Source organism: Myiozetetes cayanensis, unplaced genomic scaffold (assembly GCF_022539395.1).
Source record: "Myiozetetes cayanensis isolate MyiCay16 unplaced genomic scaffold, myiCay2020 scf522, whole genome shotgun sequence".
Lineage (NCBI taxonomy): Eukaryota > Metazoa > Chordata > Aves > Passeriformes > Tyrannidae > Myiozetetes > Myiozetetes cayanensis.
The window spans coordinates 3,992-31,905 of NW_026087768.1; the positions used below are offsets into that span (position 1 = coordinate 3,992).

At 47.5% G+C, this 27,914-nt stretch overlaps 1 protein-coding gene across 1 annotated transcript; it reads left to right on the top strand.

Moving 5' to 3' along the window:
- The first annotated feature begins 4,774 nt into the window (after positions 1-4,774).
- LOC126649951 (7-dehydrocholesterol reductase-like) lies at positions 4,775-9,540 on the top strand. Its single transcript, XM_050334346.1, is given in 5 exon segments — positions 4,775-4,818; positions 5,397-5,416; positions 5,419-5,600; positions 9,033-9,140; positions 9,143-9,540. Coding segments are annotated over 5 exon segments (711 nt in total). The 3' UTR covers positions 9,500-9,540.
- The last annotated feature ends 18,374 nt before the right edge of the window (positions 9,541-27,914 follow it).

The window sequence follows — 27,914 nt, forward strand, 5'->3', positions numbered from 1 at the left end:
TTCCGTGGGCACCGTTTCCCTGCGTCTGCTGTGAGGCGAGGCGAGGCGCGTACTCGCGCGGGCGAGGTGGCGTCCGGCACCCCACGAGCGGAAGGCGAGAGAGAGAATGTCGGAGCTGCGTGGCTCTCGGGTCGGCTCTGCCGGGGCGGCCTGAGGACAATGGAGAGACCAGAGCTCGAGTGGAAGGCACAAGGAGGCGAGCGAGTGCGAGACTGGGACGGCCCAGGGACACGCAGGGGCCCACCAGCATCCAGCCCGAGCTGGCGGCGTCTACCGGTTCCCTGGGGGACTCATGAGCTCAGACCCATGGTGGCGAGGCAGTGGCGTCTCACCCTTTTTGTGACCGGCCCTAAACCGGAGCCCGTGCGGCGGGCAACGTTGCGGGCAGCGGTGGCCGGGCTTTGGTGGTGGAGCCCATGCGGGCTTCTCCCGGTCGCCTCCCGAGAGCCCCGAAGATGGCCCGGGTCGAGGTGGCGGCACCCTGTCCTCCGTCGTCAACTGCGGCAGTGTCGGCGGTGTGGTAAGGACTGTCGGTGGGCGTGCGGCCTTGCCTCGGCCCAGCCAGTTGCCGGAGGGGCTCGGTGACGGGACTGCCCGTTTGTGGGCCGGGCGGTGGCAGTGCATGTCTGGGCCCTTTTTGAGCTCACCCCCTTCCTCGGCACTAAGCCGAGGACCCGCCAAGTGGGCCAAAGACAATGGCACCAGCCGGCCAGCGTGGCCGGCGGCCGTATGTGCAGACCGAGAACCCGACAGAACGTGGGGGCGCTGTCCGAGGAGGGTCAGCAGCGTTGGGGTCCAGAGCTGGGCGTTCGGCGGCATCTGTGGCTCGCCGGCCGTCTCTTTGTCCGGGAGCGCTTGATCATGTGTGGTGGCGGCCGCCGGTGCCAGTGGCCCTCGGATGCGTTGTCCTCCGCAGTGGCAGTCCCATCGTGGCTGTGGGAACGTTTCATTTTTGCAATGGATGAGGCTTTTCGGGAAACTTGGGAAAGGGCCCCTGGCAGACCAGTGCTCCTCTGTGGCCGGCCTTGGTGCAGCAGAGGCCAGTGTTCAGGCCGGGCAGTCTCCTTTGCTGTCAGTTTCCCGTGGCAGGCAAGGTGTCATGGAAACATGCCGACGAGCGCCGACCTCCGGGGACGCATACATTTATCAGACCAAAGCCAACCCAGACCCACCCGGCAGCTTTGGTGACTCTAGATAACCTAGAGCCGATCGCACGCCCCCGTGGCAGTGACGACCCATTCGAATGTCTGCCCTATCAACTTTCAATGGTACTGTCTGTGCCTACCCTGGTGACCACAGGTGACGGGGAATCAGGGTTCGATTCCGGAGAGGGAGCCTGAGAAACAGCTACCACATCCAAGGAAGGCAGCAGGCGCGCAAATTACCCACTCTCGACCCGGGGAGGTAGTGACGAAAAATAACAATACAGGACTCTTTCGAGGTCTTGTAATTGGAATGAGCGCACTTTAAATCCTTGAGCGAGAATCGATTGGAGGGCAAGTCTGGTTGAGAGCTCTTTCTCGATTCCGTGGGTGGTGGTGCATGGCCGTTCTTAGTTGGTGGAGCGATTTGTCTGGTTAATTCCGATAATGAACAAGACTCTGGAATACTAACGAGTTACGCGACCCCCGAGCTATCGGCGTCCAACTTCTTAGAGGGACAAGTGGCGTTCAGCCACCCAAGATTGAGCAATAACAGGTCTGTGACGCCCTTAGATGTCCAGGGCCGCACGTGTGCTACACCGACTCGTTCAACTTGTGCCTACCCTCCGCCGGCAGGTTGAACCCCATCCGTGATGGGGATCAGGGATTGCAATTCTTCCCCATGAACGAGGAATTCCCAGTAAGCTCGTTTGATTAAGTCCCTGCCCTTTGTACACACTGCCTGTCGCTACTACAGATTGGATGGTTTAGTGAGGTCCTCGGATCGGCCCCAGCGGGGTCGGTCATGGCCCTGCCGGAGCATCGAAAAGAAGGTCGAACTTGACTATGTAGAGGAAGTAAAAGTCGTAACAAGGTTTCCGTAGGTGAACCAATGTCAAACCTTACCCCTTACCCTTGGCAGCCAGAGAAGCAATCACTTCAGTTTTTTGGAGATTGAATAGAAAGAGGAATAGTGATTGCAACACATTCTCCTTACAATTCTCCCGTGTGGCCCGTTGTAAGGGGGGTACTTTTGATTTAGATGATCAATGGAGCATAGAGGGGTGAGAAAGTGATTGTATTAGCATGTGAAACCAGCCATTGTACAATGTAACTTTACTGCACAAGTTGACTGTAAGGTCCATTGTGCTTTTAGCAAAGTTAACTAGTTGTCCCTTAGTATCGTAGCTGAGTTCCTCTTTTGCAAGATAGATACAAATACCCTTGGAACACAATGGTAGAGGTTGTACATAGGGGTGAGGTAGGTGATGGAGAGAGGAAGATGATGTGGGCAGAGGTCATTCGCCCCTTGCCCTGCAGTACAGTATGTGCAGACTGTTGCCATGAGGTGATGAACAGGCGCTGTTTGGTTGCCACTCAAACATCACCTTATACTGTGTCCTGGCCCTACGTAGTGTAATGCAGAGCTGATCAATGGGGTGTCAGGACTGCTGGGTCGAGTGATGTTCATCCTTCCATCCACACTGTGTTGCTCCGCGGGGACGCCCGCTAAGCACGGGTACCGACCAGCCCCTGCAGATCCTGGTAGCCCTGGTCTATCTGTGCAGGTAAGCACAGTTTATTGATAGGAAGCATACCGAGAAAGCAAACATTTTATATCCTTTTTCTTGTATGCCTTTAATTAACTTTTTACTAGCTTATATTGTATCCCTTTAATTCCCCTTTTACTAGCTAATACTGTAATAGAGGCTGTTCATAGTATTGTATGAACACCAATAGATAAGGTAGGGTTTTTTGTATTCTTATTTAGCTTTTGATTCTCTTTGCTAATAGTTTTTTTACACTCACTGCAATCAAAGATATTTTGTAGTGTTTGAATGACTGTTGTACTTGTCTTTATTCCGGACATGTATCCTAACACACTGGGACATCCATCCGTAGCCAAATGGTCACTGGAGGCTGACGGGAGACTCCCCAAGTCTGAACACAAATAGGGGCCCCTCACTGCAGCAATCCCAAATACAGCTGAGTTCATAGTTACCATCCAAGAACAAACCCATCAAATTATGGACACTATTGACATCAAAGACATGGTTTTTATGGTTCCCCTGCAGGAACAGGGTCAGGAGTGCTTTGCTTTCACGGGGGAGGGCCAGCAATGCACTTTTACCCGTCTCCCACAAGGATTTAAACACTCACCCACTCTAGCACATCATGCACTGGCACAGGAACTGTCACTCATTCCTCCTGCACCAGCACTAACAGTGTACCTATATATTGATGACAGTTGGGTAGCAGGAAAGGAAATTGCACCTGTGCAAACAACCCAAACAGACATTATCAGGCGTCTTGAGTCCCTGGACTTACATGTCCCTCCTGAAAAGGTACAATCTCCTTCACAAGAAGTAAAATTCCTGGGAATTTGGTGGAGGGGAGGAATGCTTTGTATTCCCCCAGACACGCTCACCTGCCTACACCAACTTAAACCACCAGAGAATAAAAAGGATTTGCAGCATGCTTTAGGCCTGCTGATCTTCTGGAGAAAACACATCCCCCATTTTTCAATAATTGCATGACCCTTACATGATTTGTTGTGGAAAAAAGCAAGGTGGGATTGGACCCCCTTCACGAAGAAGCCCCACAACTCTTGATTTTTGAGGCCAACACACACCACTCACTAGGCCCCATACACCCCACCGATCCAGCACAAACTGAGGGGGGATTTGCAAGCTCCAGACTGTCCATACACTGATGGCAGAGAGGCCCTGATGGTCCCACCAGGCCTGTAGGGTTTTATTCACGCCGTGTCAAAGATGCCCCTGGGAAAAGGGCTTATTTGTGGAGAGCACTGCTTTTGTGGAGCGAAAAAAATTGTCCCTGAGCAGTCTCTGATTTTAAGGGGACCCTTTAAGGTCATCAAGCTTGTTTTGACAGGAACCCCACCCCCTGACAGGGTGGCCCAGCCGGCTCCTGTTGGGAAATGGAATGCTCAAATTGGACATTATTGCACCATCTTTCAGGGAACAGAAGGAGCTCACAAAAATCCTCCCTGACAAGATGAGGTGACTGTAAATAGCACTGCTGATTCTCCCCTTCTGTGGTTCAAGTGGCACCCCCCACACTCAGAGCAATTGCAGAATGGGTGGTTTACTGATGTCTCAGCTGTGCTGAAGGGGAAGTTTGGAACTATCGTGCTGTGGCTTTACAGGTAAATCCAGGAGACAAAATAGTACCGGAAAGAGAAGGCAGTGCACAGGCAGGAGAATCAGGAGCAGTTTGGAGGGTATTTAACCATGAAGCTGAAACCTCTGACTCTATATGTTTGCACGGATTCTTTTGCTGTGTTGAAAGGGTGTACTGAGTGGCTCCCCTTCTGGGACAAAAATGACTGGGAAGTGAATTGAATCCCTGTTTGGCAAAAGGAGAAATGGCAAGAAATTCTTGCTCTAGCAAAGAAAGGGAATTTTTTAGTCAGATGGGTAACCTCCCATCAGGAAAATGAAACTCCAGCTGGCCACTGGAACAACCAAGTAGATGAACTGGCCGGATTAGCCCCTCCAAGTGTAACAACTCCTGCAGAGAGCTGGGACAGACTGTTAGAATGGCTGCACTTCAAGCCACAGCACGCAGGGACACAAGATCTATGCAGAGCAGCAGGAAGCAGGGGATGGATGGGCAGTGACTCGAGAGATGTGCCCCACCTGCACATCCTCATGTGAGCAGTGCAGAACCCGACTGGAGTGTCACCCTTTAGAACAACACCCATTACACAGAAGAGACAGAAAAGGGCTGAGGGACACGTGGCAGACAGACTAGATTGGACCCTTTAGAAAATCTGAGGGAAAACAGTATGTGTTAGTAGGAGTGGAAGTTGGTCAGGATTAGTGCAAGCAGAAACTTTCCCTCGGGCAACCAGTACAAACACTCCAGAAGCTCTTCAAATGGGGTTCAGTTTTTTCCCAAAACCTGGATCTATCCAATCAGAAAACATGTTACACCTCACAGCTGCCATCGTCCAGGAGTGGGCCAAGGAAGAAGGAATCCAGTGGATTTTTCACACCCCCTATTATCCACAAGCAAATGGCATAGTGGAAAGAACAAATGGCCTGCTTAAATGATTTCTAAAACCTCAGAAATCCAATTGGACTGAATGACTGTGGGATGACTGTAAAAATGGTGAATGAGCGATGGGGAGTAAATGACTGTCCCGGACCCACAGCTTTTAATCCACAGCCTCCCTCTTTGATACCCGCAACATCAAAACATAGTTTTCTATTTTTTCCTGTTTTCCAGCAAATTCACTGGCAATTTCTTTTCCACTACATACTGGGCATTGACTTTAAACCTCGAATAGGAACATGGTTTGATTTCAAGCTCTTCTTCAATGGGTGCCCTGGAATTGTAGCCTGGACTCTCCTTAACCTTTCCTGCACTGCCACAGACCAGGAGCTGCATGGCCAAGTGACAAACTCCCTGATCCTTATCAATGTGCTTCAGGTAAATGCAGAGGAGGAAATTAAGAAAGCAGTTTGGAAATTAACTCCTAATAAAGTAGACAAAAACCTCCTTCCATGGAAATTAAACTAGACAGGAAATGAAACTGGCCTGAAGAAGCTCATTCAGTGATGAAGTAGTGGGACTTCTTTGGACACTTGTGTTGGTTTTCTTGGACACTTGTGTTCCTTCAGAGAATGGAAAAAACCTGCTTCTCCTCCTTGGACTGATACCTTGGAGTTTTGATGTTTTAATTTTTTTATTTTCGTAGACCTTAGAAGTAGTTATGTAGTAAATGTAGATTTTAGAGTAGCAGCATATTATACCTTTACCCTTAACACACCAGCTCAAACCCCTGTTACCCATTCCCATATCAATTCCCTAAATTCCATAGACTGTTTAGTCTCTTTTTCAAGGTAGAATTGTAGAAGAACACCCTAACCCTACGGAAAAGATATAGCCATAGACCCAACAACCTTCAGGCCTAGAATTCTGGAAGGCCTCCAAGGACATTACGTACTCTGAGGAAGAGGAAGATGAAGATGAAGAAGAGGGGGTCCCAAAACGCCCCCAGACCCAATTCCCAAGAGGCTTGGCGGGGGCAGAACCTGGGTGGTGGCTGGACTGGATTGGGTGAAAATCATTATAAAAACTGTGGACATCTCTATTTCGGGCGCGCGCGCTGGGGTATTCCAAAAAGCCTGGGGGCTCATTAAAACTTTTGTATCCTTATCTTATCTCCTACCTAATTTGGCTTGGAGTCTTTTTTTCCCCACAGCCATTTAGGCAACAGACTGATATAAAATGAGGTGGGGAGAGAAGTATCTTCTGTAAATACATAATACCTTTTACTTAAATAGAATTGTTGTAGATATAATTCTTTAGTTTTAGCTTGTTAATAATAAATACTCATACTTTTTTTCAATTCAGTCTCTTTTTGTCTGCATAAACCTTCTCTCAACTGATAGTAATTGTATGGGAGGTGTAAAAATAAATTGAGCTAGGGCAAAACCACGACATTTTTTGGTGGAGAATGCGGGCAGAGACTGCCCAGAGAAGCAGTGACCGAATCAAGCTCAACATTTTTTTGTGCCTCGTGTAAGAATTAGCCATAATAATTTTAAGATAACTGAGAGAAAGGTCTGCAGACAAAAATAGACTGACCATGTGTACTGTAGTTGTAGTAAAAAGAGAATAATAGAGTTAAATATTATAATGATGTTGTTTTAATTTTTAATAGAGTAATTTTTAGTTATAGATTGTTTATTTATAATTGTATGTTTATTGTAGAATTTAAGATTCCTTAAAATGTAATTCGCAAAGGCGAAGGGGGGAATTGTTGTGGGTTTACCCACCAGCCCATCCCTGGGGCTGAGGATGGTTTTGTCCTAGTGATTTCTGAACAAAAAAACCAATAAAAAAGTTCAGTGACGCCTTTGCTAATTACATCTTTAAGAAAACGGAAGAGAAGGTTGGTTGTGCAGTTGAAATTAGGAGCAGCAGCCATGTAGAAGAGTAGTGGGCCCAAGGAGGGCCAAGGCCCCCTCCTCCCCTGGCTTGGGCCGGGGGGTAGGTGTAGTACTGAAGCCTTCCTTCTCTTCTGTAAAAGAGTGAAGAAAAAAAGGTTTAAAAAACGAACTGCTTGGACAGAAACCGCTGCAGAGAAATTCCAGCAAAGAGATAAAGGATTTTCAAGGTCAATTTTCTGGCAGTCGCAGGAGAGAGAAGAAAAGTTTGAAGGGGGGAGAGCTGCTTTTTTCTCCCTTTTGCTCTCCCTCCCTTCAGCAGGGTAAAGACTGAAAAATAAAATCCCTGCCACTTGGAAAAGTTTGTTGAGGTAAAGAGACCCCCCATGCGGCTCACAGAGGAGCTTGTGGATGTACTAGAGATTTGTGACTTTGACAGAAAGAGAAAGCCTTATGCTGGAGCAGAAGTGGCTCGGATGAGGCAGAGTCCTGTTGAAGACTTTGTGACCCTTGAAGGGGACGATGCTTATGCCGGAGCGAGACGGCTCGGGTAAGCTTGAGATCTCAGTGAGAGATCCATACTGCTGGTGCTGAAGATTTGTGACCCTGAGGGAAACCCACGCTGGAGCAAGACGGCTCTGGTGGGATATTGGGATCCGAGTAAGGGATCCAGACTAGACCCATGCCGAGAAGTCTATCAAGGACTGTTCTCGCATGGGGAGGGACCTCCATAGGGAAACAGAGGTGAACTCTTAAACCATTATCCCCTGTAACCCTGTGGAAGAAGATCCATAGTAAGCAAGTGTCCCCTTGCAAGCCTATGGAAGAAGACTCTTCAGGACCTGGGTAACCCCCAGCCTTCGGTTTTAACCCAGGAGAGGGGTAGGCCCAGCCCTAAAGGCTGACACAAAGAAGGAGAAAAAGTTCCAGCTGCGACGAGAGTGCTGCAAAGTTACTGGAGAGAAAGAGAGAACTGGAATTCTGAGAATGGAAAAAGACTGCTTCTCCTCCTTGGACTGATATAAAGGGAGCTGGGGAGAGAAGTATCTTCTGTAAATACATAATACCTTTTACTTAAGTAGAATTGTTGTAGATATAATTCTTTAGTTTTAGCTTGTTAATAATAAATATTCATACTTTTTTTCAATTGAGTTTTTTTTTGTCTGCATAAACCTTCTCTCAACTGATAGTAATTGTATGGGAGGTTTAAAAATAAATTGAGCCAGGGCAAAACCACAACACATGGAAATTAAACTAGATAAGAAATGAAACTGGTCTGAAGAAGCTCATTCAGTGATGAAGGAGTGGGACTTCTTTGGACACTTGTGTTGGTTTTCTTGGACACCTGTGTTCCTTCAGAGAGCCACTGGAAACACTACTGTTCACTCAGAGTGCCACCAGTGCCTTGGCCAGGTCTGCACCAGATTTCACTGGAAACTGAAGAAATGCTTTTCTGAGCCTCTGTCCTGGACACAGGCACAGCCTGATCTTGAATGCCAATGAAACAAAGACAAATTCCATGGTTTTAGTTGCAGCAAGATTGGGTGGTTTTTTTCTGAGGACAGCACTGCACCTGACTCTGTGTGTGTGTGTGTGTGAGACAGGCAGAAGTCCAAATGCCTGCACACCTCAGAACAGTCCATGTGGTGCTGTGCTTTGTACTGAGGAGACCCCAATGTAATCAATACAGGGAAGAGTTTGGATTTTTGGCTTTTTCCTTCTCTCCTGCTTTGTTTGCATCCTGAAAACTTCTCTCTCTAGTTTCACGGAGAAGTGCAGTTTTGGAGAGAGAAAGAGAGAAGGGAAATGGAGGATGCAGAGTTTTGTGCAAGTTTTCCACAGTTGTAGCGGTGGAGTGGGTTTTTCCATCCTTTCTTCTCGTCTGTTGTGGGTCACTGTAGTCAAGTAACTGGTCTGGCATGCTGAGCACATCTTGCAAGTCAGTGACTGTTGTTTCTGTGCTCCCCAGGGTTTGTCTTTGCTTTCCCAGCCTGTCCAACTGGGCACAACCAATGCCGTGGGGATGCTGATGTTGGACTGGATTGGCTACCACATCTTCCGAGTGACCAAGCACCAGAGAAGGACCTTTTCTGTCGTACAGATGGGAACTGCAGGATCTGGGGGAAGAAAGCCAAGGACATCGAGTGCTCCTCCATGTGTGTGGATGGCACCAAGTATTACAGCAAGTTGATGACCTGGGGATTTTGGGGGTGGGCTCGTCATTGCAACTCTGCAGGAGACCTGCTGGGCTCGCTGGCCTATTGCCTGGCCTGTGGGTTTGCACACATCTGGCCTTACTTCTGCATCGTTTCTGTGACCATTCTGCTCCCTCACCTCTGCGTTAGGCACGAGCACCATTGTTCCAGCAAATATGGGAAGGACTGGAAGCACTACACTGCTGCAGTGCCCTACCAGCTCATCCCTGGGGTGTTTTAAGGCTGACACAGAATCCAGGGAAAGCAAAAAAGAAACTTTGTTTTTTGGAGGTGAATAGAGTTTATTGACCCAGGCAAACTAACACCAAGGCTTTGTGAAGGACACTCTGTAGTGTTCTGAAAGAGAAAAGGTGGCTGGACAATTATCCTTGTTGTAGGGTAGGAACATGCAGACAATGCTGTGCTTAAAGTAAATGAGTTGAGGCACTGAAATGCCCCATTGTTTTAGAAAAGTCTTTGACCTGGAATTCCCCCCATACTCCCTCAGCTCCCAAATGACCTTGGGGTTGACAAGTTGCATGTATTGAGAGTCCTGAAGTCCCCCAGAGTTGGGAGGTGGCCTTTCCTTTCCCAGTAGCAGAGTTCTGGAAGCAGTTTCCAGAGACTTGGGAGAGGAGGCAAATAGTTCTGTGATGCCTTTATGAAAGAAGTTGTCTGCTGCAATTGCTTGTGACAGTCAGAACCTATAGCCAGTAAGAAGCCCAAATGAGGATTTATTTATCGTTTGTTGCTTTTCAAGAGATTATCTGGGGAAATGCCAAACTGGAGAAGCTGAAGTTAAATGATTGTTCTAACCTAAAGGAAGTGTTTGTGAAAGTTGGTATCAATTAGCCTGGCTCCAAAGTGACATTCTCAGCCCCTGAGAATATGGTACGTGACCAACTGAGTATTCTTCTGAAGCTGAAACCAAACTTGCTAAGTCTGTGTTTTGGTGTTATTGCAGCACTCCTGGAAAGGATGGTTTAGGCAGGAGAAGAAGGGGCTCTCCAAACTTGGAAAACAAATGTATCTTGTAGCTTGGCTCTGTGTCAGAGCTGGATCTACTCCCATGTATAGAGATGCCTTTAGTGAAAATACAGAGTCCAACACCTTTCCAGCTCTCCCAGGGGCAGTGCTTCCAAGGTGCTTGATTTGACGGAACTCAATCCAGAGGAAGGGAAAACTGAGGAGGGGGACTTCTAGGGCTGTTGGACCCCCTCAGTCTCTGAATTGCTTTAGGCTGCCTTTGGCTTTGCTGGAATAATTGCATGTCTTATTTTCCCAGCTGCCCTTAAGACCCTGTACTTACATCCTTTTCCTATGTAGGCCTGGAAATTGCACTGACAGTTTGCTGTTCATGCCAAGGTTGTTTAAATCTTTCCAAGGTAACCTGGACTCTACATCATGGGAGCCTTGCATGGCACAGTGTGGTCCCTTCTGTTCCCTGCTCTATCCTGAGTGATTAGTGGAAGAAACTGCCCTTCAGAACCAATGAAAATATCTTCAGTTTAAAAATCAATGTCTATTTTGGGAAGGAGTTTTGGGTGTGTGCATTGGATGAACTTTTGTCCTGATATCTCCTAGTTCTTGATCCCATACTGTCACTATCACTGATCAAGTTTCAAGTTCAGCTATCAAATCCCTGTGCCATGCTGGGAGTTTCAAATATAGGAGTGCCAGTGTTTTCAAATGGTACTTCTATCAAAGAGATAAATGATGGGAAAATAGAGCAAAAGCTGCTGGCAATTCCTTGGAGCAGTGACAAATTAGTCTGGTTGGATTACTGTAGGAAGAAAAGAGACATATGGGAACACTGTTAATACAAATGTCCCTATTGTGAAAAGGGCTTCAAGGTTTTGAGTACTGAAATACCAAAAAAATAAACTCATTTATTCTTCCAGGACTCAATTTAGCTATTTTTCCTGTTAATAATCTCTCTTGCAAAGTTGATGTTTTAAGGATTAGAAGTCAGGAATATTCACAGCCCGGTAACGTGCATGAACTCAAGAAAAGTAGTTCCTATACAAGCTTGAGTCTGTCCTTCTTTGACCTGCAGACAAACTTTGTATGCCAGAAAGCAGGACAGAAATAGAAAGGAAGAGTTTAATAAAACTTACTAGGAGTAGAACATGGATATTTTGCAATTCCTGGTTCAAACTCTGACTTCCAAGCTGTATCAAAGCTGTCATGAAAACTGTAGTTGGCTCGATGTTGTATTGCACTGCTTTGACTTCTGTTTTAAGATGAGACCGGTAAATATTTTTCTAGATTTTTGTTTCTCTTTTGCTTCTGTTCAGTAGAGCTTTCTTCTTCTCATGAGCCTACAAGACAGGATTATGGACTGTCCCCCTGGGACCATTCCTGAAGTGCCTGTATTCCAGTGCACCTGGAATGGGAAACCAAGAGGAAGATTTAGACAAAGCTGTGCAGAGAGAATGACAGCTCAGCAAGGGGATGCTGCCAGTGCCCAGTCCATGGCTGAAAGAGGAAGGGTGAATCGAAAACACTTTTACTGTAAACCCATAAGAGCCCCCCTTACCCCCGTACTTCGTTCACTGTAAGCTGTACTTTTGGAGGAAGGCAATGTGCTGTACTAAGAGCATTAGACCTTAAAGGAACCACAACAAACACTAAACAAAGAACTCAACACACATAAATCTCATCCAGAGGAGCCAAGGTAGACATTTGAATAGGTAAAGTAGGCCTACAGCCAAGGGTTTCTTGAAGCTTGAACGATTAGAACACGAAAACAATGGAAAGAACAGAAGGTCACACATGTCACCCGAGGAAGATGAGTAAAATGCAGACCCCAGGATGAAGGCAGGCAGGAACTCCCACCATAATATTCCTCAAAATAGAGACCAATCTCCACCCCGACTCCACCTGCTATGAATATTGTAATCTAATGATGCAATAATATGAGTATGCATGTCATTATGTTGTAATCATGATTAGAAACTGTATAAATTGCTTGTTTTTACTGAACCACTTCGGAGCTTTTTGTCCAGCCTGAGCTGGAAGCTATCCCGGCGTCATTAATCATTCAATAAATACCTGCTGTTTATAGGCTCAAAATTCTGCCTTTAAGGATTTTTTTTGAAGCTGCCTTTTTTCTGGGCATCAATTTGGCGACCCAGATGGGACAATTATCCCTCGGCTGTGGAATCCATTGAAGGTCAGGACCCCTTCCCAGGCACGCTCAAGGTAAGTTTTTACCTATAAAGGGGGGGTCTTCTGTCTTCGTTGGCTTCTCGCAGGAGTGGATAAAGTTCCCATAATCAAAAGGTATTTATTCTGGTTTTAACTTGCATGCACTGGTGTCTGTAATAAGGTGTTCTATCACATGCGCAGGACGCTGCTCTTATCATGTAGAACACGCCATAAGAAGGACGGTTCTTTGGTCTGTGGTCATATTTAGCTAAACACTTGGCTGAATATCTGTTTGGGAGAACTGAGGAATCGGTCTCCTTCTGTTTGGGAGAACTGAGGAATCGGTCTCCTTCTGGTTTCTGGTTTAAATAAGGCCTTCTGGTTTCTGGTTTAGATAAGGCCTTCTGGTTATCTTCGGTTTTAGAATAAGGCCTTCTGGTTTCTGGTTTAAATAAGGCCTTCTGGTTTCTGGTTTAAGTAAGGCCTTCTGGTTTCTGGTTTAAATAAGGCTTTCTGGTTTCTGGTTTAGATAAGGATTCTGGGCCTGGAACGTGTCATATTGTCTTGTCTTATACGTAGTTATTGTGTTGAACAATTGACAAACCACCCTATGAACTGGGGTTTGGGGCACTGTTATTGTGTTAATAATTTTGTGTGTGTTTATTGTCATTTTGTGTTGTCTTGTTATTTTTGGAAAAATTATTGTATACCTGATATATCTTCCTTACCTTGAAACATCCAGGTACACATAGTTAAAGGTCTTAACATACCAAGAATTGCTAACAGTTAACTATAAGCACACAACATTGAATAAGACCTAGAACTGTTTATTTTGTAATTGTTGGTGCAAGCCTTGTGTAACAGATGTAAAGTTTGCCTCCCCGACAAACAAGGTTGGGTCAGAACCAGTGTGCATGTTGTAGAATGCCCTGGATTAACAGGTACAGATACAGGCACAGGAGGGCCTGTTGTTGCTTACAGGGTACTGAGTGAGGGGGGGCCGGCAGGCCTGCCCTGAGGGGACCCACTGGTAAAATTAAGCTAGGGGAAGAAAAAGAAGAATTAGATTTTTTAAATTAACACTGGAGCTACGTTTTCAGTTTTAAATCAAGAATTAGTGCCAAAAAGTGATGAATTTATCCAAGTAATGGGAGCTACAGGTCAATCAGAAAAAGCCTTCTTTCCGAAACCCCTAAAATAAAAAATTGGAAAACAAATGAGAATTCACCAATTCTTATATTTGCCCAATTCTCCAAAGCCCCTATTGGGCAGAGACTTACTAGAAATTCTAGGGGCTGTAATAGAATTTAAACAAGGTAAAATTGGACTTAAGGTAAAGAACAAATAACAGCAGCTCTGACTTTAACAATTAGCTATGTGCAGCCAAGCCAGGATCATTTAAATGCCAGTCAGATTCCTATTCAAACAGAACTACAACCAGGTGCCAAACCAGAAACAATATCCACTGAGACTAAAAGATTGGACAAGGGAATTGAACCCATAATAGAGAAATTTTTAGAATTAGGATTTTTAGAATTAGGATTATTAATATAATGTGAATCAGACGGTCTTACCTCAAGGTTTTTAAAAACAGTCCCACAATATTTGGAAATCAATTATCTAAGGAATCGGATCAATGGTAACGGCCACAGGGAGATGGCATTCTTCTACAATACGTAGATGATTTACTCATAGCAACTGAAACTGAAGAAAAATGTATAGAATGGACAATTGCATTGTTGAATTTCTTGGGATTAAATGGATATCGAGTCTCTCAACAGAGAACCCCGTTGGTGCAAGAAAAGGTAGTATACCTGGGATATGAGATTTCTGGAGGACAACAATCTCTGGGAATGGAGAGAAAAGAAGCCATCTGCCAGATGCCCAGGCCAGAAACAAAGGAAGAATGCCAGCAGAGCCCATCGAGCATGACTGCCTGGAAATCATCCAGGCTGTGTATTCCAGTCGTCCGGACCTTACAGAAGAACCGCCTGAAGATGCAGAAGACTGGTTCACGGATGGCAGCATCTTTATGAGGCATGGGGTAAGACTGGCAGGTTATGCAATAACCACAACAGAACAGGTAATCGAATCAAACCCTCTACCCGCAGGAACCTCAGCGCAAAAAGCAGAGCTGATAGCTCTGACCCGAGCTCTTGAACTAGCAGAAGGACAGCAAGTCAACATTTGGACAGATTCTAAATATGCTTTCTCCATTGTACATCCTCATGGAGCAATCTGGAAAGAGAGGACTGCTGACGACCCACGGGAAAGCTGTCAAACATGCTGAGGAAATCCTACGATTGTTAGAAGCTGTCCAACTCCCAAAACAAGTGGCCATAATGCATTACAAGGGACACCTAAGAGGTAACACCATTCCAAAAATCGGTAACCGAAAAGCTGATGCAGAAGCTAAATTAGTTGCTGCAAGAACTGATGAGGTAATTGTATCAGCCCTAATTCCAGAGGAATTAAATATTAATTTTAAGCCAGAGTACCAGGACTCAAATCACAGGTGGATACAAAGAAACAAAGGTAAGATACTAGACAGGACAAGTAGTACTTCCAGAAAAATTAATCTGGCAATTTGTAAAAGCAGAACACGAAAAGGCTCACTAGGCCTTAGAGCCCCCTCTATCAGTACTTAAAAGCTAGGATAGCAGGACCAAAGCTTTTCACAGCAATAAAGCAAGTCACATCTCGATGTGAACATTGCTTGAAGAATAACCCTAACACAGGAACTAGAATATAGGAAAGGGCAATTAACAGGGGAAAATTTCCCAGGAGAAGTGTGGCAAATTGATTTCTCTGAACTCCCAAGAAAAGGGGGGGGTATAGATACCTTCTTGTTTTGACAGACACATTTTCTGGGTGGCCTGAATCATTCCCATACAGAACAAATATAATAGCAGTGGGAAAATATTTTGATAAAAATGCCACAGTGGTAATAGACAACCAACCCAAACAACCTGACTGTAAATTGCATCCATTATATCCTGGTGACCGAGTATATGTTCAGAATCTTTCAGGAAAACCTCTACAGGAAAAGTGGGAAGGACCATTCCAGACCGAGATTAAGGAGTGACCTGCTTGGATCCACTACTCTTGGGTCAAGAAAGCTCCAGAGGAACCCCAAGAGAATTTCTGAAGGAACCCCCTACCGTGGACTGGCAAATCCCAGCATTACTCTGTGGACTCTTGATAAGTATAATCTCCACACAAAACACTACCATGGAATGGCCATGGTCAAATGCACGGGTTATCACATCAATATTTTTGGGTGAGGCAGCGCCTCGACCAGGCATGGCCATTTACGTCCTACACAATAACATACCATACACACACCAGGACTGGATTAAACCCCCGAAGTAATTGTACACTAAATTAGAACAAACAGGACACCATCATTGGTGGGATATCTTTACAGGACAATCCCCTTTGACATCCACAGTGTTCGACTATCCCTTTTAAATATATGGCTGTGGTATAGGTTACACTCTATAGTCAAAAGAACCCAAATATTATGGGCAATAATACATACTCACACTTCCCTGGAACTTGACGAAAGAGTTCGTAAGTTCTAAGAAAAGGGGGGAATGAAAGAGGAAGGGTTAATCGAAAACACTTTTACTGTAAACCCATAAGAGCCCCCCTTACCCCCGTACTTCGTTCACTGTAAGCTGTACTTTTGGAGGAAGGCTATGTGCTGTACTAAGAGCACTAGACCTTAAAGGAACCACAACAAACACTAAACAAAGAACTCAACACACATAAATCTCATCCAGAGGAGCCAAGGTAGACATTTGAATAGGTAAAGTAGGCCTACAGCCAAGGGTTTCTTGAAGCTTGAACGATTAGAACACGAAAACAATGGAAAGAACAGAAGGTCACACATGTCACCCGAGGAAGATGAGTAAAATGCAGACCCCAGGATGAAGGCAGGCAGGAACTCCCACCATAATATTCCTCAAAATAGAGACCACGCCTCAATCTCCACCCCGACTCCACCTGCTATGAATATTGTAATCTAATGATGCAATAATATAAATATGCATGTGATTATGTTGTAATCATGATTAGAAACTGTATAAATTGCTTGTTTTTACTGAACCACTTCGGAGCTTTTTTGTCCAGCCTGAGCTGGAAGCTACCCCGGCGTCGTTAATCATTCAATAAATACCTGCTGTTTATAAGCTCAAAATTCTGCCTTTAAGCAGGTTTTTTTTTTTTAAAGCTGCCTTTTTTTTGGGCATCATGGCTCCACGGATGCCATGGCAGTGCCATATGGGAAGGTGTTGGACAAGATCCTCCAGTGGGAAAGGCAGCTGTTCCCATCTCCAGGGTGCTCTATTTCTCCATCTGTGGAGGACCAAGAAAGGGAATATCTCCTGCACACCTGCATTACTTCTGGCCAGAGCCTTCATCCTGCCAGAGCGCCTGTGAGACCCCCTGGTCTGCAGATGGATAAACCTCTGTGGATAGGAGTTCCTGGTCCCTTGGAGCTGCAGCTCTCAGCAGAGCCCGCTCCTGGCTGAACATGCACATGGCCACGAAAAGGCTGCAAGGAAGAGTGGGAGCCCAGGCCATTGCAGTGAGGCATTGCCAGGAGCAGGTGGCCCAGCAGCTCCTGTCCCTGAGACACCAGTGCCCAAGCCATGGCTCCCAGGAAGCTGCGGCAGTGCCACATCAGGATCCTGTGCAGCAACGTGCAGGGGGTTGTCTCCTTCAGCAAAAGCAGATGTTACCAAGTGCAGGGCTCTCTCCCGACGCAGTATGGCAGGAGCAGGAATATCTTAGCACCGCAGTTCCTTGTGGCAAGAGACTCCATCCCTGGCAGAGTGTCATGGGTTTTAATAGCCGGAAAGGGGCTATAGAGTGGTTTCAGTCAGAAGCTACTGGAAGCTTTCACTGGCCTATGAAAAGCCAAAGATAGTCAGCTCCAGGTGAATTTCCTGCTCCTGGCCAAGGCTGAGCCAATGAAAATGCGCTTCTGTGAGCACATATTGAAGAACACTGGAAGAGAAGGCTGTGTGGCACAGAAGAAATTCCAGTCCGAGAGAGAGCGAGCAGTCACCAAGGTCATTGCAGCAGAAGGAGGGGCAAAGAGGGGGTGGCCTTCCCCCTCCCTCTTCCCCAGAAACAGGGCAAAGCTGAAGCCCCTGCAGCCCATGAAAGACTTTCAGGGTGTAGAAACCTTCCTGCAGTCTCTGGAGAAGTCCATACTGGAGCAGGTAGATACATGGAAGAAGTCATAACCGTGTGGGAGGCCTGAGATGGAGCCAAGCCCTGCTGGAGACCTGTGGCCCGTGGAGAGGGACGCCCACGCCTGCAAGAAAGTTTTCCCAGGTAGAACTTGTAGCCCTGGGAGGATTCCCACATGGATACAGCTCAACCCATGAAGGACTACACCCCCTTGGGGAGTCATCCATGGGGCAACAATTGAAACAAATTGTTGTTGGAGAGGTGGATGGACTCCCTCTGGAGAGATCTGTCAAGGACTGTCTCCCGTGGGAAGGGACCCCCTGGAAACAGGGAAAGGACTCAGAGCCATTACCCCCTGTGGTAAAGACTATGGTAATATGAGTCCCCTTGGAACCATAGAAGATCTCTGGAGTGCAAAAAGCTGATTATAAAAGCTACTGCTACCCAAAGAATGGAAAACAACAATATTTTGACTGCAAACCACCGCCCCTCTGTTCTCCTGCACCGCTGGGGAGGAAGGAACAACTGAGAAAGAAAGATGGGAGGGGGAGGGGAAGAAGGTGTTTTGTTTTAAGACAGTTTTATTCTTTTACTCTTTAGCTCTTATTCTGTTAGCAATGAATTTAACTTTTTTTTTAGTCTGTTTAGCTTTTTTTTTCAGTCTATTAGTAATAAATCTAAGTTTTATCTGTACTCTGAGTTTGTTTTGTCTGTTAATAATGGTCTTTCTCTCAATCCTGATGTCTACTCATGAAAATTCCTTTACTTTTTTTTTACTCTCCTCTGTCCAGATGCAGACGGGAGAAGAAGAGGCAGTAAAGTGGTTTTAAGAAGCCTCTGGCATCTTGCCAGGGTCAAACCATTTCAATATCAAACTTTCTCAAGGCACCCCAGGCCTGGACAAGATACCACAACAGAACCTTCAAAACCAGAACTTTGGAGGTGCTCCAAGGACTGGACATGCTGTGAAGAAGATCAAGATGAGGAAGAAGGGGTCCCAAAGACCCCAAACCCAATTGGGGCATGTTGGGGGGCAGGACAAGGGGGTGGATAGTTCTGGGGTTGGACGGACCATCTTATACAACTGTCGAACCATTGCCTGGGAGGACACGTCGTGTGTGTTCCCCCAGGCCTGTGGGCCTGCTTAAAGGACCTGCTCTTTTTAGCTTCTCTTACACACTAAACTGGTCTGGAGATTTCTCTCTTCAGGTTCCAGTATTAACTAACTAGATGGCTTTTGCTAAATGCAGATCCCAGAGTATGAAGGTCCCACTGCCCATTGCTTTCCATGTGGTTTTAACAGTCCACTCTACCATTCAACTTTCCCCGAGGCTGGTGCAGGACAGGGAATATGATACATCCACTGCATGCCCAGTTCTCTGGCCCAGCTGTCCACAGGGTTATTTCTGAGAGGAGTCCTGCTGCCCAACTCCAGTTTTTCTGGAGTGCCGTGTCTCCACAGGACTTGCTTTTCCAGGTCCAGGATGGTGTTGTGGGCAGTGCTGTGAGGCACAGGGTGTGTCTCCTGCACTCCAGGGGTTGTGTTCACTATTTTCAGCACAGAGAGCTTGCCTTGGTGGGTTTGAGGAGTGTGCTGGGATCAATCTGCCAGGCCTCCCCACATCTCTAGTTCAGCCATCATCCCCCACACCACAGGGGTTTTACCCTCTCGCCCTATTTGATGGCAGCACATTTCACAGTTCTGGATAAGCTGGCAGGTGGTGTCCATGGGTAAATCCACCCCTGGATCACAAGCCCAGTTGTGTGTTGCACACCTGCCCTGAGGACCTGAGGTGTCACGGGCCCACCGAGCCAGGAAGAATTCCCCCTTGTGTTGCCAGTCCAGCTCTACCTGAGACACTTTGATCTTGTTGGATGTCACTCCGTAGCCCAACTCTTGGGTACCTGTGCATCTCCAGGATGGACTTTCACAGCCAACCTCTCTACCCTGAGAAGGTCTAAAATCCCATCAGATAATGCCAACAGTGCAAGGTCTCCTGCAAGCTCTCTGGGAGATCTGGGAGCTACCAGTGGCACCATGGGAATGTTTTTGGGGTTGAATGATGCTCAAACCAGCCTGGTTCACCAAACTCCAAACACTCATCCTGCTTTTTGAACTTGCATGTGACAGAGAAGCTGGTAACTGGCCTGGACATTTGTGAGGAGCAGTCAATCACTTCATACTAGAGCAGTCCAGTCCCCTTTCCGACAGGCAGCTTCTTCTAACAGAGCCCTTCTTGGGGTGTATGTGTGGAGATTCCTGCCTTAGCTGGGGACGCCCTCCAAGGACACTCCTCAAGGCTGAGCAAAAGAAATCTCCCCAAGACCGTTGGTCTGGGTGAGTGACACCAGAACTCTACGTAACAATTATTTCTTTTTGCTAGTTTTAATAGAATTGTTTCAAGAATTGCTTCAATATAGTGCACTATCCTATCTTATACTGTACTACTAGTAGTTTTAGCCTTCGTACTGTGTAGTAAATAATTCTGATTAAGATCTTTTGTCTGGTCATTTGTAAGAATAAATGATTCATTTTATATAAATATTGTCCTTTTGCCAATCATTAAAACCTATGGGACAAAAGTGGTTCAATCACACTTCTGGAATTCCTTAAATTTAATTTGTTGTCAAAATCTGAGGCAAAGATTGGATCCCTTATTTCTTGGGGCTTTGCAGTGTGACAGTGGCTCCTTGATTCCATGAGTTTGCACTGTTTCCAACGTTCCTTGCCTCCATAAGGCCCTGCAGTGTGACAATGGCCCACTGATTCCATCATTTTCTCCAGTGTCACAATGGTCCCTTGCTCCCATGATGTTCCACAGTGTCACAATGGTCCCTTTGACTCCATAAGGCCTTGCAGAATCAGAATGGCCCCTGGATTCAGTGAGGTTCCACAATGTCACAATGGCCCCTTGATTCCATGAGATTCCACAAGGTCCCGTTGGTTCCCAAAGGTTCTGTGATGTCACACTGGCCCCTTGATTCCCTGACGTTCCACAAAGTCCCGGGGTCCTTTTGATCCCATGAGGTTCTGCAGTGTCACATGTTCCCTTTGGTTCAAGGAGGCCCCAGTGGATTACAATGCCCCCTGGATTCCAGGAGATTCCACATGGGGTTCCCTTGTCTCCCTGACTTTTGGCAGTGTCCAGGGTCCCTTTGTTCCCATAAAGTTCCTTTGTTTCCATCAGGTCCTGCCTTGTCCCAGACTCCCTTTGGTTCCAGGAGGTGCTGCAGGGTCACAATGTGCCCTTTCTTCCATGAGATTCTGCCACGCCCCAGGGTTCCTTTGGTTCCCTGGGGTTCCACAGTGCCAAAACTCTCGTGTTCTTATCCTTCCAACATTTGTGGGCCAATTGTATCCCTGCCTGGGATGAAGTACCATTGTGCAGGAATGGATCCATGGTCATCCTGCCCACTGCACCAATGGAATGCTGCAAACACGGCACTGCAGGTCCCACCCTGGAGACAAGGAACAGTCTGGGAACTCCAGGCCTGCTCCCATTCCCAAGAGCCAGTCGGGGTCACCAAGAGCATAAGGCATTGAATGCAGCCCCTGCAGCTCTCTGGGATTGCTGGGGACAAAGGCAGGAACTCAGAGGAGCTCTGCAGAGCCCTGACAGTGCCACTGCAATCACAAGTTGCATTGCCCGGCTCAACACTCAGCACAGCCAAGGCCACAACACTTTCTGAAAGGTGTCCCTTCCAGGGAGGGCCACGGGGACAAACCCCTCCCTCTGTCCCTGTGGATTTGGTGTCCAATTCTCATCCCCAACTCAGGGACAAAGTCAGGTTACATTGTGTGTTTAGCATTGCATTTTATTCACTGTTTTGTGCTGCCAACGAACACACCCCCCAGTCTGGGCAGAGTCTTTCCCCCAGAGAACACAAGACCTGACTGTTTGCGGCTCCCGCTGCAGGGGCTGGAATTTGGGCCACAATATGTGCCAGGAGCAGAGAGGTCCCTCCCAACAGAAACTTCTTGGCAATGGAGTTATTAAGAAAACAGGACAGGCTGTGGGGATCACTTGCAGGGCACAGACAGGGACGTGCCTTGACCAGGCTCCTGTTTAACATCACCAGCTTTTTCATCCTCTCTTCTCTCTGTTTTCTCATACTTGTTCCTCCAGAAACCACTCTGATCCTACCCTTGCTTTGGTTCTTTCCTAGACATCCCATTACAAGTCTTGCCCAGTCCCCAAATACCCTTTCTGGCTGCCCATCATGAGTCTCAGCCCCCAAGGCCGAATCCCCCATCCTCAGCTGCAAGGTCACCCTGAGAGGTTCTGCCATTGATCCACTTGCTTCAAGTGTCATACAGATACCTTGGAACTGCCTTTGAATTCACTTTTTACCTTTGGGGCTTAGAAGGGTTTCTCCAGAAACACAGCAATTCATGTCCTCAACATGGAAATTCTTTGGAGAAGGAGTTTGGGACTTTACACTCAAAAGAATCATAGAATGGTTTGGTTTGGAAGGGAGCTAAAAAGTCCTCTGGTCCAAGTCCCTGGACATGGACAGTGACATCTTTTACTAATTCAGGTCCCTCACAGTCCCTGACCTTGGACAAATGCAGGGATGGGACATCCACTTCTCTGGAAACCTGTTCCAGTTCTTGCTGCCCTTAGTGTGAAATCTTTCCTCCTATTATCCAATAGAAAACTCTTTCAGTTCAAAGCCACTGTCCCATGTTCTTGCACTAAAAGCCTTTGTAAAAAGTATCCCCATGATTTCCTCACACTATGAGCAAGACATTTTCATCTTCAAAAACATCAGAGAGTGCCCAGAGATGTCCCCAGATGGGCTTTCAAGGTCTCAAGCACACAACCATTATAGTGGCGCTAAGGAGCTGTGGCCTCCATAGTGTGGAGATGGAGGACAGTACAGGACAGCCCTCAGAGGGCTTGAAGGGAGGATTTAGAGATGATGGATCCTTTTGTCAAAGCAGAAAAAAGCAGGAGAAAGAAAGAATTAAGGCCAAGTGCAGCTGGGGAGGTCCAGAGTGGACATGAGGAAAAAGGAATCGCACTCCATGGAAAATGCTGGGCTGCAACACATCACCCAGGAGGAGTCTGGATGAGCCCAAGGCTTTGTGTGTGCAGGAAGAGCCAGGGAGGATGGAGAGATGTCAGTGCAGGAAAGGGTCAGCGAGGTGGGGCAGCTGGGGGGATGATGACAGCCTGCAGGGAAAGGGGTAAGGCATGGACACCATAGGACAGCCTGGGCTGCACAGGAGAGAGGCACGTGCAGAAGCTGAAAGGCCCTGACAGAGCCACCGTCTGGAGGCCTTTGGCCATGGCTGCTGTCTGTGCCACTGATGCCAGGAGGAGACAAGTGCCCCTTGCAGTGCTGGGGCCTCATGGCCTCCTTGTGCCTGCTCAGCAGCCTGGGAGGTGCCACCCCATCGTCCAACCCTTGGCATTGCACATCCCACATCCCAGTGCCCCAGGAAGAGCCCTGAGCAATGAGGCAGGGACAGGATCTGCCTTCCCAGGGGCTGGGGGTCAGGCCTCGGCCCTTTAGATTAAGGAAAAAAGTCAAGGTTTATTCAGCTTCAGAGCCACCTTTCCCTTGCTTGTCCATCCTTGTCATCACTGTCTGCAGTTTTCTGTTCCAGCTGGAACTTGGGGACTCATTCTCAGTTGTGTCCCTTAGTGAGACTCATGAGCACTGCAAGAAATTTTCATGTTTCAATCTGACTTGGACTTGTTGAAAAGTTGTTTGCACTTACTCTCAGGGACTGAGTCTCACTAAACAACACCAAAGCCCCCGAGGGTGATGAAATGCCTGGGGCTGTTGCTGTGCTGCTGAGTTGGGCCAAGCTCCTGGCACACAGGTAGCTCCCAGCAAGCGGGTAGTGCTGCAGAGAGACAACTCTGCCCGGGAGTAGCTCCTCTGCACAGCCCAGCAGGGCTGAGGGCACTGCCAGGGAGCTCAGGGACACCAGCAGGGCACAGACAGAGCTGAAAGGGGCTCAGCACTGGCAGGATGGCTGAGAGCTCATTGCAGGAGGAATCTGCACACCCAGGTGTTACGACTGTAACCAAAAATCCCAGTCAAAATTACTTTAAGGATACACTGTGCCTCTCTTCTGCAGCCCAAATTGCTCCAGGACAACAGGACAGGAATTTAACTTTTCCACCAAAGCTGGGTTCCAGGTGACATCCCCTGGGATCATGGGAGCTGTCACAAACCAGTTCCATGTCTGCACTGCAGCAGAGCAAAGCTGAGTCCTGGGTAGCACATGGGCAGAGTTCTTGCTCCTCACAGCACCCCCAGAGAGCACAAAGCAGAGAAAAGAAATGCCTTTACTTGGAGGGGATTACCCTGAAAACTGCACTGGCTTTGCTGAGAGGGGGCTGTCCTAACTGTTCCCTGTGCTTTCCTTTTCTGAACAGACCCTGTGCTAAGGAACAACCAATGCCCAACATCAGTTCCATGGCCCAGTTCCTCCTCCTGGCATTGGCAGACAGGCGGCAGCTGCAGCTCCTGCACTTCTGGCTCTTCCTGGGCATCTCCCTGGTTGCCCTCCTGGGTAACGGCCTCATCCTCAACCCTATAGCTTGCAACCAGCACCTGCACACCCCCAGGGACTTCTTCCTGCTGCACCTCTCCCTCACAGACCTGGGCTGCATCTGCACCACTGTGCCCAAAGCCATGTGCAGCTCCCTCTGGGACACCACAACCATCTCCTACCAGGGATGTGCTGCACAGCTTTTTCTCTTTACCTTTTCATCTCAGCACAGTTTTCCCTCCTCACCATCATGTGCCAAGACATTTTCCCTACCTCTGTGCCAGGGCAATGCTTCTTATGGTTAGTGGTTGTTTAGGGTTTGCCTGTTTTGTTTTCATTGTTTTCTCCTGTGTGCACATCTTCAGGCCTGTGCTGAGGATCCCTCTGAGCAGGGATGTCACAAAGCCTTTTCCACATGCCTCCCTCACCTGGCCGTTGTCTTCCTGTTTATCAGCACTGCAGCATTTGCCTACCTGAAGCCTCCCTCCATCTTCTCCCCATCCCTGGATCTGATTGTCTCAGTTCTGTACTCAGTGCTTCTTCCAGCACATAATCCCCTCATCTACAGCCTGAGGAATGAGGAGCTCAAGGAAGTTCTCAGGAAAATGGTGACTGAACCTTTTCCTGCATACTATTGATAAAGTAACTCATTACAAGCCTAAACTCCTTTCTGTCATGTGTAGGTGGTGGTATTGGTGCATTCTTTTGTTTTGCTATTGTTTTCATTTTGTTTGCTTTTTGTTTTCTTGGTTTTGATTTTGAACTGTATTTATTATAATTTTTCCCATAAAAATGTCTTTACCCATACTATTACCACATCAGTATCTACTCATCTGCTCTAACCCAAGGGCATTCAGCAGTCATTATATCTGTACATTTGAATGAAATAAAGTTCCCTGCCCTGAGCTCTGTGTCCAAGATGCTTCCTCAGCCCTTCTCTGGAGCTGCAGGGGCAGTGCCTGTGTGCAGAGCAGGAGGGAAGAGACTCCCAGCACAGCAGCACAGCCAGGGACAATGGCACTTGCTCCCTCCACACTTGCTCTTTCCAGCTCCACACTGTCCTTGCCAGCCCTGCTGTGGCTGCAAGGCCTGAGTGCTCTGGCAGCTTGGGCACAGTCCTGCTGCGTGTCCCTGCTGTCATCACAGGCAGGGACAGGCCCTGGGCACTGCTTGTAATGAACTATATTTTAAAGGGGATTCTTTTTTTTTGTTAAGCTTAGTAAAACTTCTGGACATTGATGTGTGATTTCCGTATGTATTTCCCACATAGCTGTTAACTGCTTCTAACAAGCTGCTGTTTGTTCCCGAGGCTGATAAGGAAGGAGGGAGGGAAGTCTGGCAATGTAATTAACTACACTAGCTGGAGACACCGAGAAGCTTCCTCTAAACAAAGAGTCAAAGTGATTTATATATACGATAAGACTGGAAGGGGAGGAAAAATACCTATTAAAGGCGCATGCTCCAAGCCGGGTTCATCTTAGCGGACATCGAGGAAGACTAAAAATCTTCATCACAGAGACCCCGGCCCACAAAGAAACCCCCAGACCACGGACGCCGGTAACACAGCCCAGGAACATGCATGGGGAAAACTTTGCAACTGAGCATGTGCAAAAAGCACATGCCCCGGACTATGTATGGATAAGAACCTATGTACTGAGCATGTCTGGACGGGGACCCGGAGGGTTCAAAAGGGGAAGTTTGAGAGCTTGGGGCGGGAGGCGGCGAGCTGTGAAAGAACTTTCTCCTGTTCTAAATGGCCGATTGTCTATCTACCACTTACTAATAAATTTGCTTACTATTGTAAATTGGCTCCTTCAATTTCTTTAAGGCATCGCTGGTAACCTATAACAATTTTGGTGCCGAGACCGGGATTCTGGGTCTTTTGGCGTACACCCTCGCGGTGTGGGGAGGCGCCCTGCCTGGCTTTTTGGCAGCCCTGTATCGCAGAGGGCTTACGACAATAACCCCAGATCCACGAACCATCCTAAAAATACGGTAGATAAACAATAAAGACCTGCAGGACCCCTTAAATTTTGTGCACGAAGACCAAACGAAGACCCAGGAGTGGTAAGCATAAATATTGTGAGCCGTTTGGTTGGGGTGGTAATCCCGGGGTGCGAATGTGTGAGAGGTCTCATTGAGGCCAAGCGAGAGCGGACCTCTGGACAGTGCAGTTCTTGCACCCCGCGAGGGGCCAAGTCACGAACAGAGGGCGCGTGTGTGTGTGTGCATAAAGGCACCCCGGAAGATGGGACAGGGGAAAAGTAAGTCCTCTGGTTCCATGGGGATGGGATCCCCCGAAAAAGTAGGAGAACTGACTAGGTTACCAGACATACCACAACAGAGTCCTTTAGGACAAATGATAAAATACTGGGATATTTCGTCTAGAAGAGAGGGTAAATCAAAAGAAAAAATGATTCATTATTGTATTGAGGTATGGGGAGGGAAGCCCCTTACAAACCCACACGTAGTTTGGCCTGTGTTTGGGTCGTCTGAGGGTTGGATGTGTCAGCAATTGAATACATGGGTGGGCAATAAAAGTCTAACTAACCCTGAGGAAAAGGAATATGCTGAATTATGGATTCCTGAATTAGATGATAATAATAATAATAATGGCCAGTTTTCGCGAGCGAAGATCCGGGGAAGGTCTTTACACCTTCCAGCCTGCGCATTGGATTTTTTAGGTGAGACACAGTGTGCGCGGAACTGAGCCCACCCTTTAATCCTAAGGTTCATCTGTTGGGGCCAAGCGAGTTTGGACGGTGGCAGCGAGGTCCTCAGGACGGAGATGGGTTGCCTTTTAAGGGCTAACGAGCTCCATCTGCCCAGGAGAATCAGATGAGGAAGCATCAGTATTTGCATTAAGAGAAAAAGAGGATCCCTTCTGGCCCCCTCCGGTTGCCCCTCAAGCCCCCCCCCCACAGTATTCTTCCCGGCGTTCAGGAACACCACCGCCTCAGGGCTCGGACTCAGATGCTGAGTCTCCGATGCTGACAGCCCCCCCTCGGTGGATTACTCGGAGAATGGCAAAGCAGGGGGAGGGGAAACTGTTTCCACTTAGAGAGATGTTGGTGTCTGGGGGTGTCATAGTTCCGATTTTTAGCAAGGAATTTTCTTTCCTTTCCCCCTGCCGTGTGTGTGTGCTCTGTATATTGGCCATTAGTTGAACAAAAGAATCGGCCCCGGCCCACTAATGGTCGAGATTAGTTTCCTTGACAATGAAAGGGGAGGAGTTGGCTGGTGTGTGACTGGAAGGGGATGGAGGCTGGGGGGAGAGCGCAGTCTCTCTGCCCTGAGGGGAGCCTGCTACAGGCTACAGACACTGTCGGGTTTCTTTGTCTCTTTCCTGTCGGAGGGGAGTTTTTGCTGCTGCTCTTGGCTCAGTTGTGGCTGGCTGCAGGCCCTGCTTACGACGGAGCCTAATCAACTGAAGTTTGTGAGTTTTTATTCCATTGAGAGAACTTTCTGTTTTATTGCTGTTGTTTTTTTCTTCCCTCCTCCCCCCACCCACCTGGTGGCAGCCAAGGATCTCACAGCGCCGCCTGGTGACGGGCACTGGACATTACAAGTTCTGCTCCTTCAGTGATCCAACAGCACCACCTGGTGACTACAATAGGACACGACAAGTTTTTGCACCTTCAGTGACCCAACAGCGCCACCTGGTGAATGGTACAGGACATTACAAATTTTGCATCTCCAGTGACCCGACGGCGCCCCCTGCTGACTGTGGTTGGAACCGCACCAAAGGGTGCAAGAAATTGAACTATTTTCCTTTTGCCGGTTTATCGGTTTT